The 14,345-nt window shown below is 45.6% G+C and overlaps 2 protein-coding genes across 3 annotated transcripts in view; one reads left to right on the top strand and one right to left on the bottom strand.

Moving 5' to 3' along the window:
• The window catches only part of LOC140717373 (laminin subunit beta-3-like), a 142,692-nt gene that overhangs the window by 84,954 nt on the left and 43,393 nt on the right, over positions 1 to 14,345 (bottom strand). The gene's annotated exons all lie outside the window — the stretch shown is intronic.
• LOC140717374 (TRAF3-interacting JNK-activating modulator-like) overlaps positions 12,776 to 14,345 on the top strand; it is a 40,694-nt gene continuing 39,124 nt past the window's right edge. For both annotated transcript variants that reach the window (XM_073030891.1, XM_073030892.1), the window contains exon 1: positions 12,776 to 14,116. In XM_073030891.1, the coding sequence (XP_072886992.1) occupies positions 13,766 to 14,116 (351 nt within the window). In that variant the 5' untranslated portion in view covers positions 12,776 to 13,765. The remainder of the gene's footprint in view (positions 14,117 to 14,345) is intronic.

The following is a 14,345-nucleotide window of genomic DNA, read 5'->3' as shown; positions in this document are numbered from 1 at the left end:
CCCACCCACACCAGACATTCACAGAACTGCCCCCTCCACCCTGTCCTCCGTTCAGCAGAAAACAGAAGAGCCAGACAGCACGGATTCGGATTTATCTATTCCAAGCTCACAACTTCCTGCAGCTGCCTGTAAGGAGTGTGTATGTTCTCCCAGACACCACGTGGGTTTCCTCCGGGTGCTGTGGTTTCCTCCCACAGTCCAAAGACGTAGCAGTTGGTAGGTTAATTGGTCATTGTAAGTTGCCTCGTGAGGTAAATGGGGGTTTCCAGCGGTGTAGCTCGAAGGACTGGGGTCTGTTCTGCACTCTATCTCAATAAATAAGTAACCCTAACCACACGGCTTTGGAACTGCGAGGGAACTGGCGCATCCGGAAGAAACCCACACGGTCACGGGGAGAACGTACAAACCCCTTGCAGACAGCAGCGGGTATTGAACCTAACCTTATAGCTGGCACCATAAAGCATTACACTGCCATGACACCCAGAATATCACTGAGCCAATGGCCAAGAGGCTACTCTGCTTCTGTTTTCAGTGACAGAACTCTTACCGGCAATAAATATCAATGATCTTCAGTGCTTTTGTTTTAAGGATGTCAGTGGGATGGTCTGGTCAGTGGTTCAAAGTGAATTTTTATCAAAGTACATGTATGTCACCATATACAACCTTGAGATTAATTTTCTTGTAGGCATCCTCAGTAAACCTATAGAATAATAACCATAACAGAATCCATGAAAGACTGCCCAACTTTGGTGTTCAACCAGAGTGCAGAAGACAACAAATGGTGCAAATACAAAAAGAAAGAAATAATATAAATAAGCAATAAATATTGAGAACCTGAGATGAAGAGTCTTTAGAAACATAGAAAACCTACGGCACAATATAGGCCCTTCGGCCCACAAACCTGTGCCAAACATGTCCTTACTATAGAAATTACCTAGGGTTACCCATAGTCCTCTATTTTTCTAAGCTCCATGTACCTATCCAGTAGTCTCTTAAAAGACCCTATCGTATCCAACTCCACCACTGTCACCGGCAGCCCACTCCATGCACTCACCACTCTCTGCATAAAAAACACCCCTGACATCTCCTCTGTACCTACATCCAAGCACCTTAAACCTGTGCCCTCTCGTGTTAGCCATCTCAACCTTGGGGAAAAAGCCTCCGACTATCCACACGATCAATGCCTCTCATCATCTTATACACCTCTGTCAAGTCACCTCTCATCCTCCGTCGCTCCAAGGAGAAAAGGCCCAGTTCACTTAATCTATTCTCATAAGGCATGCTCCCCAATCCAGGCAACATCCTTGTAAATCTCCTCTGCACCCTTTCTATGGTTTCCACGTCCTTCCTGTAGTGAGGCGACCAGAACTGAGCACAGTACTCCAAGTGGGGTCTGACCAGGGTCCTACATAGCTGCAACATTACCTCTCGGCTTTTGAACTTAGTCCCATGGTTGATGAAGGCCAATGCACCATATGCCTTCTCAACCTGTGTAGTAGCCTTTGATGTGATGGTGATCAGGACTCAGTGGGGTGGCTAAATCCTAGCCTGATTAGGGTGGCCATAAGTTGTTATTGCTACCAATTTTATTTTAGTTGTACCTTAAAGTGACTATTGTTGCATCATTTCCCTAAGGTTCTCTGACTGAAAAAGCCAAATTCTGCCAGATTTTGTAGGCTGGGTTGAAGACTGACAAAGCCCTCATTCATTGCTCGTCAAGTCAGAGTATTGCCAATTAACTGTATACATGTATACTGCCAAATGAAACATTACCCCAGACCAAGGTGCACAGCACAGTACATATAACTCACACACAACATCGTCATCATCATTATGTGTCATGTTGTATGATGTGGGTGATCACAGTCTTTATCACCATGATTATTCTTCCCAAATTTTTCCGTAGAAATGACCTGCCATTGCCTTCTTCTGGGCAGTGTCTTTACAAGACGGGTAACCCCAGTCATTATCAATACTCTTCAGAGATTGTCTGCCTGGTGTCAGTGGTCACATAACCAGGACTTGTGATCTGCGTCAGCTGCTCATACAACCATCCCCCACCTGCTCCCTTGGCTTTACGTGACCCTGATCGGGGTCTAAGCAGGTGCTACCCCTTGCCCAAGGGTGACCTGCAGGTTAGTGGAGGGAAAGAGTGCCTTACACCTCCTTTGGTAGAAACATATCTCCACCTAATCACACAAAACACATGAAGTAATATTACGACAAATAAATTAACAAATAATGAAATATATTCCAGAAGATTGACATTTATCATAAGGTGCAAAATGTAAATGGTATAACACTACTAGCGCTTCATACGTGATGAGACGTGGGTGGTGACAAGAAGTTCCTAACCCCTGTTGGTTCTTGAGAAAATGCCGGTGGGAGGAGCATCTTCGAGTGGAACTACCTCAAAAGTTTGAATACTTGAGGGCATATCTACTGGAGAAGCTGTAGTGGGGGGATGGTGGAATTTAAAGGGATGTTGGGCAAGTTTTTACGCAAAGAATAATAGGTTCCTGTAGTTTGATGCCGGGGACGTGGTGGAAATAAACATCATCTGGCGTTCAAGAGGCTGTTCAACAGATGCACGGATATGTAAAGAGTGGAGAGATATGAATCATGTGCCAGTGGAAGGAATTATTTGAATTTGGCATCATAATCAGTACAGGCATGAAGTGCCTGTTCTTGGAGCAGGACATTCTATGTTGTCTGTTCTGTACTGTCAGGTGAGAGAGGGGTCTGTAACTTACACCCAGCGATGGAACAGGATGGTATATATCTCCCAGTTGGGATGGTGGGTGATCTGCTTGGGGATCTGATGGTGATAATGTTCTGCACAACTACTGCACTGATATCACAGCAGAGTGTGGCTTCCTCAGAATTTCCTTTTGTATATGAGAGCCCGCTTGAAGCTCAACACAAATACAATTTCAGATGACTTGTATCACTTGGGAATTTGGAGAACCAAGAAACTAACTTTTATTGAATACACTTAACTTTTATTTAATTGCAAAATGGTGGCGATGCTTTGCAATAGTTCAACTAAACTAAAAAAATGTTTCATTGGTGATTTTCATTTGTACTCAGTGTCTGAGGCTTCTCGCTTAAGTGTCCAACAATAATCATCCAGCATTGAGGGAATCCAGTTGTCCTGATACCATCTCTCCATGACCACAATGTCCTGGTGAAACCTTTCACCGTGCTCGTCACTGACAGCACCAAGATTTGCAGGGAAGAAGTCTAAATGGGAATGCAGAAAACAGATCTTTAGTGACATGTTGCACTTCGTGGTTTTATATGCTTGAAACATGTCAACCATCTTCTTGGGTGCAGAGGTCATAGTTTCAGGAAAGGTCAAAATCCAGAAGCTACATGTCTTAGACCATAAGACAGAGAAGAGTTAGGCCAGTCGGCCCATCGAGTCTGCTCCGCCATTCCATCATGGCTGATTTATTGTCCCTCTCAACCCCATTCCCCAGCATTCTCCCCTAAGCTTTGACACCCTTACTAATCACGAATTCAAGTACTTGCCCTCCAAAGCTATCTGTGGCAATGAATTCCACCCTCTGGCTAAAGCAATTCCTCCTCTTCTCTGTTCTAAAGGGTTGTCCTTCTATTCTGAGGCTGTGCTCTCCAGTGCTAGATTCCCCCACTATAAGAAACATCCTCCCCACATCCACACCATCTAGGCCTTTCAGATGTCTCCTCGTGGGTCAACCCAATACAGTTCTCATTTTTTTTAGTTCACAGGACTGGGTGGTTAATGGTGGTGTGAGAGTAAAAAGTTTCCATAGCCCATTCGTCTGGTGAAACAGCGGTCACTGGCACCAAGCCAGGAGAGCACTTGGACCTTTACAGAATGAGGTTCACTTATGCTGTTGGAACACTGGCCGTGAGTCCGGCCACAACAACCTTTGCTGTTTATGTAACACTGTGTGTACAATTCCCTTCAAGTTGGCAGTAACGATTGGTAAATTCTGGCACTGACAAGGGCAAGGAAGATCAAGGCGATATCAAAAACTACAGCAGCTCAATGTCTGTCGTCTGATCTTGGGCAAGAGAGTGACCTTCACGGCATGGTGTTAATTAAAATGTTCAGTGACTAGATAATTCCATTAGACATAGGAGCAGAATTAGGCCATTTGGCCCATCATGTCTGCTCTGCCATTCCATCATAGCTGATTTATTTTCCTTCTCAGTCCCATTCTCCTGCCTTCTCCCTGTGACAGCCTGACCAATCTCTATCGATCTCTGCTTTTGATGTACCCAATGACTTGTCCTCCACATCTGCCTCTGAAAATGAATTCCACAGATTCACCACCCTCTGTCTAAAGAAATTCCTCCTCATCTCTGTTCCAAAGGGGTGTTGAGGTGTGCCCTCTAGTCCTTCACTCTCCCAGTAAATAGGAACATCCTCTCTATGCCTGTCTATCTAAGCCTTTCAATATACGATAAGTTCCTCCTCATTCTCCCAAACTCCAGAGCCGTCAAATGTTCCTCCTAATCCGCATGTGCCCCCAGGTATCAACCCGGAGGTAATCATCTTGTGGCTCTGCTTTTCCGTTTAGCTCTGAGCCCCTCATAATTCCCGAGCGGACCTCTGTCTCCATCCTGTTAGGGTGGTACTGTAGTGTAGCTGTTTCTGTAACGCTTTACAGTACCAGTGAGTAGGGTTCAACTCCTGTCGCTGTCTGTAGAGGGTTTGTGCATTCACCCCTTTGACCGCCTGGTTTTCCTCCCACGTTCTAAAGATGTACGGGTTAGTAAGTTCTGCATATGATACTTCGGCGACAGCAGCATGCTGATTTGTAGGCTGCCCCTTGCACTTTCTCAGGTTGTGTTGGTCATTGACACAACAAGGCGTTCACTGCATATTTCGATGTTTCGATGTACATCTGACAAATAAAGCTACTCTTTATTTTATCTTTACACTCACCAGCACAAGCCGATCCTCCCCCACCCACCCCAAGTTATTCTGCAGCCTAGGTGAGGCCCTCAACCCAAGCACCAGAAGGCACCATGTCGTTCAGGACTCTCTGTCTCTACTGCAGAGAACAGTGTCCTTCCCCCAACTCTACTCTCTCTACCTCCTACCTTTCTCACTCCCCCCCCCCCCCCACCTGAATGCCCCTCTCTGTCCTGGTGTCACTGACAGTTCGTGCAAACTGTTCCTCATCCAACCAGGGAGCAAGAACTGCCTTCCTATTGGGTAAGGGCCAAGCCTCCTTCCGAATTTTCCTTTGAATTCCCTCCACCTGCCTCTTTTGCAAGTCACATTCTCCTGCCCCTGATCTGATCTTTTGCCCCTGATCACTGAATCTATCTGAGGAAGTTAATTTGATTTGAAACCAGGGAAAAGCTTGTCCTGGTTTGGCTCGATGCTCGCGGGATTTGTTCAATTCTGTGCTAAGACTGAGGCCTTCTGTGGACTTCTGAGTTGGTTGCTATGATGCCTGGTGTTGTGAACTTCAGTTCTGAATGCTGCTTGCTGGCTTTAACGTTTGTACAATCTGTTTTTCCTCTCTGCACGTTGGGCGTTGGACAATCTTCTTTTGCTTTAAATGGGTTCTATTGGGGTTCTTTGTATCATGGCTGCCTGTGAGGAGCTGAATCTCAAGTTTGTATAAAGTATACGTACTTGGATAATAAATGTGCTTTGAACTTTGCACAATGTTTATACAGATCAAATCACTACACAGTGCATTGAGACAGAACAAGGGAAAACACAATACAGAATAAATATTGTATAGTATCAGCTTTACAGCTCCAGTAACTGGGGTTCAATTCCCATTTCTGTCTGTAAGGAGTTTGCACCGTATGCTCTCCCTGTGGCCTTGTGGGTGTCCTCCCACATTCCAATAGATATAGAGGCTGTGGTTAGTGAGTCGTGGGCATGCTATGCTGGTTCCAGAAGCGTGGGGGCACTTGTGGCCTCTCTTGGACTGTGTTGGTCATTGTTCTGATGTGCCTGTGACAGGTAAAGCTAATCTCAAATCTCCAGAGTGTAACAGCTACAGAGAAAGCGCCGTGCAGGCACACCGTAAGGTGCAGATCATAATGAGGTCGACAGTGAGGTCAAAAGGGGGAAGAAGTTTCACCATCAGTATTGCCAAGAATGGCTTTTCTTTCAGAGGATTTAATTGTCCACATTTGGCGGGGTGCCGCAGTAATGTAGCGGTTAGCGCAGCGCTGTTACAGCTCAGGGAGTCGCAGTTCGGAGTTCAATTCCGGTGCCTTCTATAAGGAGTTTGTACATTCTCCCCGTGACCGTGAGGGTTTTCTCTGGGTTTTCTCCCACAGTGCAAGGATGTACCAGTTAGTAGGTTAATTGGTCATTGTAGATTGTCCCCTGACTAGCCTCGGGTCAGATAGGTGCTTTGCTGAGTGGTGTAGCTGGTTGTTCAGGAAGGGTTTGTTCCACATTGTACCTGTAAATAAAACAAAATAAAGGCCTGTCTCCGGGTGACCACTCCAATACCCCGTGACTGCACCGGGCTTCCTCTGGGGCTCTGGTTTCCTCCCACGTTCCAAAGATGTGTGGGTTAGTAGGCTAATTGGTTACCTGGGCTTGTTGGGCCAGAATGGCCCATAATCGTGCTGGTTTATGTAAAATTATAACACCCATTGTCCTGCTGGCCCACTCTCTGCCCCCACTGGGCCGCAGCCGGTGGTGTCCCTGAACAGAGACCCTGCATCGCACGGACTGGACTGAGGGACTTCACTGTCTTGCAGCAGAGGGTGGCTGCTGAGAGAAATGCACGCCAGCTCCAATGCATTCCTGGAGCCTGCACGCTGCCACACTGCAGTCACTCAAAGAGTGGGCTGCCATTCACTTGACCTCTACCTACATGCGATGCTTGGTTCATATTCAATCTTGTTTCCAAAGTTATAAAGTAAGTTTATTATTAAAGCACACATACAACCAGCAGCTTACCTTTCTCGTGGGCATACTCAATAAATCCAATAACCATAACAGAATCAATGAAAGACCACACCAACGGTATGGACAACCAGTGTGCAAAACACAAGAGCCTTGCAAATACAATAATAATAATAAATAAACAAACAATAAATATGGAGAACATGAGATGAAGAGTCCTTGAAAGTGAGTCTGTAGATTGTGGAACCTCTGTTTATGTTAATATATAAATGATACATTATAAATTTAAATTTAAATATTTTATTTAAATACTTTAAAAAATAAAAATATGAAAACATAAAGAGATCAATTAGTGTAATCTTTGCTTCAAGTTAGTTTAATTTGGCTTGAGGGTCAGGGACCAGAAGTCTGTCCCTGTACTGCAGTGTCCTAATGAAGGATTTCAGCCCGAAATGTCGACTGGTTACTGTTTTCCATAGATGCTGCCTGACCAGCGTTTTGTGTGTGTTGTCCTGTATTAAATAGTTTTTTGATAGTGCTTCTTTCATATTTTAAAGTAGCCAATGTCCATTTATTTTTAAAAACTTCGCTTGATGTATTAACTTTGACTGGGTGCAGAGCCAGGCAGAGCCAGAGCCAGACTGTGTCCACAGCGCCACCTCATGGTTGCACTCTGCCTCCGAATCTGAATCACTGACATTGCTGTGATAACTTGTTGGTTTGCGGCAGCAGTACAATACAAAAGACATTAAAAATACTTTAAGTTACAATAAAGAATAATATAAATAAATATTGCAAAAGTGGAATGGCGAGGTAGTATCACACACAAAAAGCTGGAGGAACACAGCAGGCCAGGCAGCATCTATAGGGAGAAGCACTGTCGACGTTTCGGGCCGAGACCCTTCGTCAGGACTGGCGAGGTAGTATTCTGGGGTTCATGTGGCAGAAAGTATCACCCCAGCTATTAACAACAGTAGGCACCTCTGCCAACCCAGAAAGCCCATAGCCTTTGTCAAAGCTGGAGACCGGCCACAGTCTCAGACCAGATCACCAGCAGGCTAGCTCACCACAACGTCTGACTGGCAGCTGAAGTCGATCTTGGCAAGATCTTCCCAGACTTCATCACATCTTCATCCCTGAGACCTGACATGGCTATTCTGTCAGAAACCTCGAAGCAGGGGGTCATGGGTGAACTGACAGTGCATTGGGAAGACTGGATTGAGGAGGCGTTTGAGTGTAAGAAAGTTGATTACCAGGGGCTGGTCGAGCACTGCCAGAGACAGTGGTAGAAGGCGAGATGTGAGCCTATAGAGGAGGGGTGTAGAGGTTCTGCTGGCTGCTTGCTCTGCAGAACTTACCCTCTCCTTGACATTATGAGGCTGCAAAGGAAAGAGCCGTCAGGACTGTCACAGAGGCTGCTGAGCGAGCCTCCAGATGGCCGTGGATCAAGAGGTGTGACCCTTGGACCAATGCTGCTGGGACACAAGCCAGGGTCTGATCAACCGTGGCTGGATTGCCTGGGTGAGGGAGTCTGATGTTGAAAGATCTGAAACATTCGATGACCCCCCCCCCCCCCCCAGGTTACGTCACTGATAATGTGTCCCAGCGGATCCTAGGATGTATCCCAGCATCATGGCCCAGTCAGAAGTCTGTTGGTGGAAGGGAAGAAGCTATTCTTAAAATGTTGAGTGTGTGTCGCTGGTCTCCTGTACCTCCTCCCACACTGCAAAGGTGTATTGATTAATACTTCTTGTGGATATCATGGGGTGGCATGGTCTCGTTGGGCCATGCTGTAAGTTTCTAAATTTGTATAAAATATATAATAAATCCACTTCTGATTAAAGGACTTGCCCCTGAAACTTTACCACTGTTTCTTTCTTCACAGATACTGCCTGACCTGTTGATCATTTTGAGGATTATTCATGTTCCCTGAATACTGGATCTTTACTCTCACTAACCTTGAGCTGAAATTTAGCATTTCCTTCCATTATGAACACAGACAACAAACCATTGCAGTATTAGCCATACCTGTGACTTTGTCACCAATAGAAATCACAGATATTTTCACATATTACAGATGTTACAGATTTCTCAAAATATTGTTTACAGCACAATCATCGTTACTTCAAATTAAGAAAGTATTAGGCCTGTTGCTAGGTTGAACATGATCACAGCCTTCCTGTCTGCAGACGTACGTGCGACATAGCTGACCAACTAACGGGCAGCCCTGCCATTGGACGTCCAACAGGACGTGTGTATCACTTTGTCAAAGACCACCCCACGGTTGAATATTCTAATCAAGCTAAGCTACAACAGCCTTCACACTGACATGTCTTTAAAAATAAAATTTAATTTTAACTTGCCTATATTTTAAATGTATAATCTTGTTATTTAACATGTTAATGAAGAAGCACATATATTACCATATCACAAATTTGTATTTATTTAATATTTTGATAACTATATTTCAGTATCAGAGAGTCAGGTTTAATATTACCGACATATGTTGTGAAATTTGTTAACTTTATGGCAGCAGTTCAATGAGAAATAAATATAGAGGAAACACTGAATTACAGTAAGTCTATTAAAATAATAGTGCAAAAAAAACAGAAATAAAAAAGTAGTGAGGTAGTGTTTAATGGGTTTAATGTCCATTCAGAAATCTGATGGCAGAGAGGAAGAAGCTGTTCCTGAATCACTGACTGTGTGCCTTCAGGTTTCTGTACCTCCTTCCGATGGTAACAGTATGAAGAGGGCATGTCCTGGGTGGTGGGGATCTTTAATGATGGACAATGCAATTTGCTTCACTCTTGTGCAGTAGTCACTCACCCTATAGCAGACAGTGATGCAGCCAGTCAGAATGGTCTGGCTGCATAAATGGTTTCTTCTGTAATTATAGGTATTTTATATATTTAAAGACATTATTCTGAGAAAGGGTCCATAGGTTTCACTGGACTGACAAAGAGGCCCAGAGGCTTCACCGGACTGACAAAGGGGTTCATAGGCTTCCCCGGGCTGACAAAAGTGTCTATAGCATAAGAAGGTTAGAAATCTCTGATCTAGACTGAATATTGATGGAGAGCTGTACTATAATGGGTACTGGCTTTTGCATGAGATGGACTCCACCTGAAGAATGCTTTATTTAGAAGAGCAGAAAAGTTGCCCGAGACGGAGGGCACTGGTGATCTGCTGTTGTCTGCCTGTACTCCAGTAGGGGTGATGACCGCAGAGAATGGATGGCTATAGAAATTGTAAACACAAGGAAATCTGCAGATGCTGGAAATTCCAGCAACACACACAAAATGCTGGTGGAACGCAGCAGGCCAGGCAGCATCTATAGGAAGAAGTACAGTCGACGTTTCGGGCTGAGACCCTTCATCAGGACAAACTGAAAGGAAAGATGGTAAGTGATGGGGGAAGACAGGAGAGGGAAGGGTGAAGCTGAGAGCCGGAAAGGTGATTGGCAAAAGTGATACAGAGCCGGAGAAGGGAAAGGATTGTGGGACGGGAGGCCTAGGGAGAAAGTAAGGGGGAGGGGAGCACCAGAGGGAGATGGAGAACAGGCAAGGAATGAGACCTGACGTAGACTGGGAGACCGTTTGGCTGAACACCTACGCTCTGTCTGCCAGAGAAAGCAGGATCTCCCAGTGGTCACACATTTTAATTCCACGTCCCATTCCCATTCTGATATGTCTATCTATGGCCTCCTCTACTGTCAAGATAAAGCCACACTCAGGTTGGAGGAACAACACCTTATATTCCGTCTGGGTAGCCTCCAACCTGATGGCATGAACATTGATTTCTCTAACTCCTGTTAATGCCCCTTCTCCCCTTCTTACCCCATCCCTTATTTATTTATCCCCCTTTTTGTTTTTTTTCTTCTCTCGCCCTTTTTTTCTCTCTCTCTGCCCCTCTCACTATCACTCCTTGCCTGTTCACCATCTCCCTCTGGTGCTCCACTCTCCCTTTCTTTCTCCTTAGGCCTCCTGTCCCATGGTCCTTTCCCTTCTCCAGCTGTGTATCCCTTTTGCTAATCACCTTTCCAGCTCTTAGCTTCACCCCACCCCCTCCGGTCTTCTTCCATCATTTCAGATCTCCCCCTCCCCCTCCCACTTTCAAATCTCTCACTATCTTTTCTTTCAGTTAGTCCTGATGAAGGGTCTCGGCCTGAAATGTTGACTGTACTTCTTCCTATAGATGCTGCCTGGCCTGCTGCGTTCCACCAGCATTTTGTGTGTGTTGGTATGGAAACTGTGTATGGAGGAGCGAATTCCTGTAATGTACTCTTTTATGTTCTGTGTTCTAAGTTGCACGTAATGGACATTGTGAAATTAGAGGGGGGGTTTCAAATTTCCCCAATAACCAGGATCACTAAGTATGAAAGGAATTTTAAGTTTATTCAGGGAAGCCTTTGATGCCAGTACATAGATTCTAGTCAAGGGGTAGTTCTGGAACTATGCTTATGAATTTACATTGGCAGGTCATTAAAATGTCAGTGGGAGAGCATTTTGAAGCATAATTTTGTAAGCTTCAAGATAGTATTGGGAAGGGATAAAATGGGCTAGATTTACTGTCCTGAATTGAGGGGGAGCTTCAATATCATAAACATCACAGATTTTAATATCATAAGACAAGACCTGTGAAAAGCAGAGTGCAAGTGTCCACTTTCAGATCAATCTAAAGAGAGAGAAAGATCAGCTTTATTGGTTACACATACTTCAAAACATGCATCATAAACACGAGAAATTCTGCAAATCCTGGAATCAAGGGAACACACACAAAATGCAGGAGGAACTCATTGTCTTTCTCCTATAGGCTATTCCAACAATACCTGCCAGACCCACCACATCTGCTACCAGGAAGGACAAGGGCAGTAGGCCCAGGGGACCGCCCCCATCTGCAGGTTCCCCTCTGAGTCACACAACATCCTGACTTAGAGCTTGTTTACTGGCACTTGAACACAGACACACACAAAATGCCGGAGGAACTCAGCAGTTCAGGCGGCATCTACAGAAATGCATAAACCGCCAACGTTTCGGGCCAACACCCTGCTTCAAGACTGGAAAGGAAGGGAGAAAGAAGCTAGAATGAGAAGGTGGGGAGGGAGGGGAAACAGTACAAGCAAGAAGGTGATAAGTGAAGCCAGGCTTGTCTTTCATCCAGGTCAAAACCCTTCCCAATAGCACTGAATAACACCACAAATATTAATTCACATCAAGATGGTGACTTATGGTCACCTCCCTAATGGTAATAAGTGATAAATAATAAACCCTGGCCTTTCCAACAATGCTCATGTTCTGAGAAATGACTATTAAAGAAATAAAAGCCAATGAGGTCTCACTATCTGAGGGAGCTCACCGTGCACAAACTGGCCACTGTGTTGCCCGCATTACTTCCCAAGGTGCCACCAGAACCTCCTCGAGTGGCTCTTTGTAAGGCCCTCACCTAGTGGAACCGCTGTAGGAACAGAAACGTCTTCTTCCTCTTGCAAATGTAATTTTCTCAGCCACACCAAAAAGGTGACGTCACACTTCGCTGCACTTAATTTTAAAAGTTTTTTTTTTAATCTATTTTGCAAGCAACTGCTCGTTTTAAGATACGAAACCAAGGCAGTCCCCAAGGGCTGGAAGTAATAATAAAGCATTTAGGGTTTGGTGTGAGGTGAGTCTAAGATATGGCCTCTTTTGAGGACGTGTGCTGTTTTAATTTCTTTGTGTTTTTACATTTGTTGCTCTCCTGCAAATTCTTTCCGTCTTCTAAAGAATGATACAGATCTGACAGGGCTCGGGGGCCTGTGACAAACCATATCCGGTGTGACTGGCTTATCTCTGGCAGTGTGTGGTTGAGATAGAGTCTGCTACAAGGGTGTAACAGAGTCAGCGGGAACGAGAACCAGGGTGAAACTGCAGAACACACCACACTGTAGTAGCTGGACTCGGTCAACTGCATCAAGGCTCGGACAGAAGAAATTGTCCACTGCCCGGTGCCGAGGTGCTTTCCAGCTGGGAGCCCAACTCTGTGCAGAGCGGCTAACGGTGAACTAACTGTCAGAGCGGGCAAGAAACCACACTGTCAGCTGGATGAGAGACAGGAAAAAGGTTAGAAGCGAGGTGGTTTATTTTAAAAAGAATTATATTTCCTGTTTTACTTTGCAGAGTGGTGTGAGCACGGAGACCTGACAAGCTCCACAGCTAGAACTATCTTCTCAGCAGAATGTTGCTCCCACTTTGAGGAGAAGCCTGAAGCTGTCCAGGACAATTCAGCCCGGAGTTTGTAGGGATCAGGAGGAGAGGCTGGGATGGAAACAACATCCACAGACTGACTCCATTCACCCGAGTGTCTCTGTATCCAGATCTACCCTCGACTCTGTCCAGTGTGCGGATTACAAACAACAGGCAGACACGTGTGGCTGAGGCCCAACTAACCCTCCATGGTCTGGCATGAGATGCTGAGATGCTGTTGGACACCTGAGCTTCAGACAGCAGCGCCTCCAGGGGTGAGGGAGAGGGGTAACTGAAAGGTTTGAATGACTTCACGTGAACGATTCCATTGGAAAGGGAAGCAATGGCTTTTGTGTGCAATTGATCGCACTGGTCTGAATCAGCTGTGGAACCTCAGTTACTTACGCACGACAGAACAGCTTCTAATCCAAATAATGATTTCTGTTGGATATCACCATTGGGTGCCCCTAATTTAGTCAGTAACCTGAAATTGCTCTGGTTAATTTGTTTTATTTGCAAATATTGGATCTAATTTCACCTGCAGGAACAGTGGTGGGCCTTGGGATACGTTGCTCACTACAATTACAGATACAGGCAGACACAACACTTTGTTACTGACGTTGGCGCCAGGAGGTCTGCCAGGCCAGTGCCACCTCTCAGGATGACGGGTCTTTCTCCAAAGCGGGGTCTCAGCCAGGGTGGCGTGGGCACAGCCAAGAAGAGGAGGCTGGTGACCGAGAGTTACGAGGAGAAGCTTGAGCGCAGGCACGAGAACCGCCAGAGCCTCTTCGGCCGAAACAACGTCACCTCATGCCGCAGTTCACCGAAACGGCGCGGCGCGGAGCAGAGCTCACGGCAGGAGGAGTTCTTGAAGCGGCGGAACCTGACGGTGGATGATAATGAGGCGAAGACAAAGACACCTGCTGTGGCGCCCTGCAGGGGGAAGGGCGTAGGAGGAGCCAACACTGGGAGTCCAGAACAATCACCACCAACATTAATCAAAGTAACACAGGTAAGACGGTCTGCATTTCTGAATCAGAATCAGAGTCAGGTTTACACCTCGTGAAAATTGTTAGTTTGGCAGCAGCAGGAGAGTGCAATAGTTATAAATTACTGTAAGTTACAATAAGAAATATATCTAAAAATAAACAGTGCAAGACAGCAGCACCCGACATCAAGGACCCCTCCAGGAAGGAGATACAGGGGCCTCAGGGCTCACACCAGTAAGCGTTTTCACTCCT

Source organism: Hemitrygon akajei, chromosome 27 (assembly GCF_048418815.1).
Source record: "Hemitrygon akajei chromosome 27, sHemAka1.3, whole genome shotgun sequence".
NCBI classification, from domain to species: domain Eukaryota; kingdom Metazoa; phylum Chordata; class Chondrichthyes; order Myliobatiformes; family Dasyatidae; genus Hemitrygon; species Hemitrygon akajei.
This window is presented reverse-complemented; position numbering and strand designations above follow the sequence as displayed.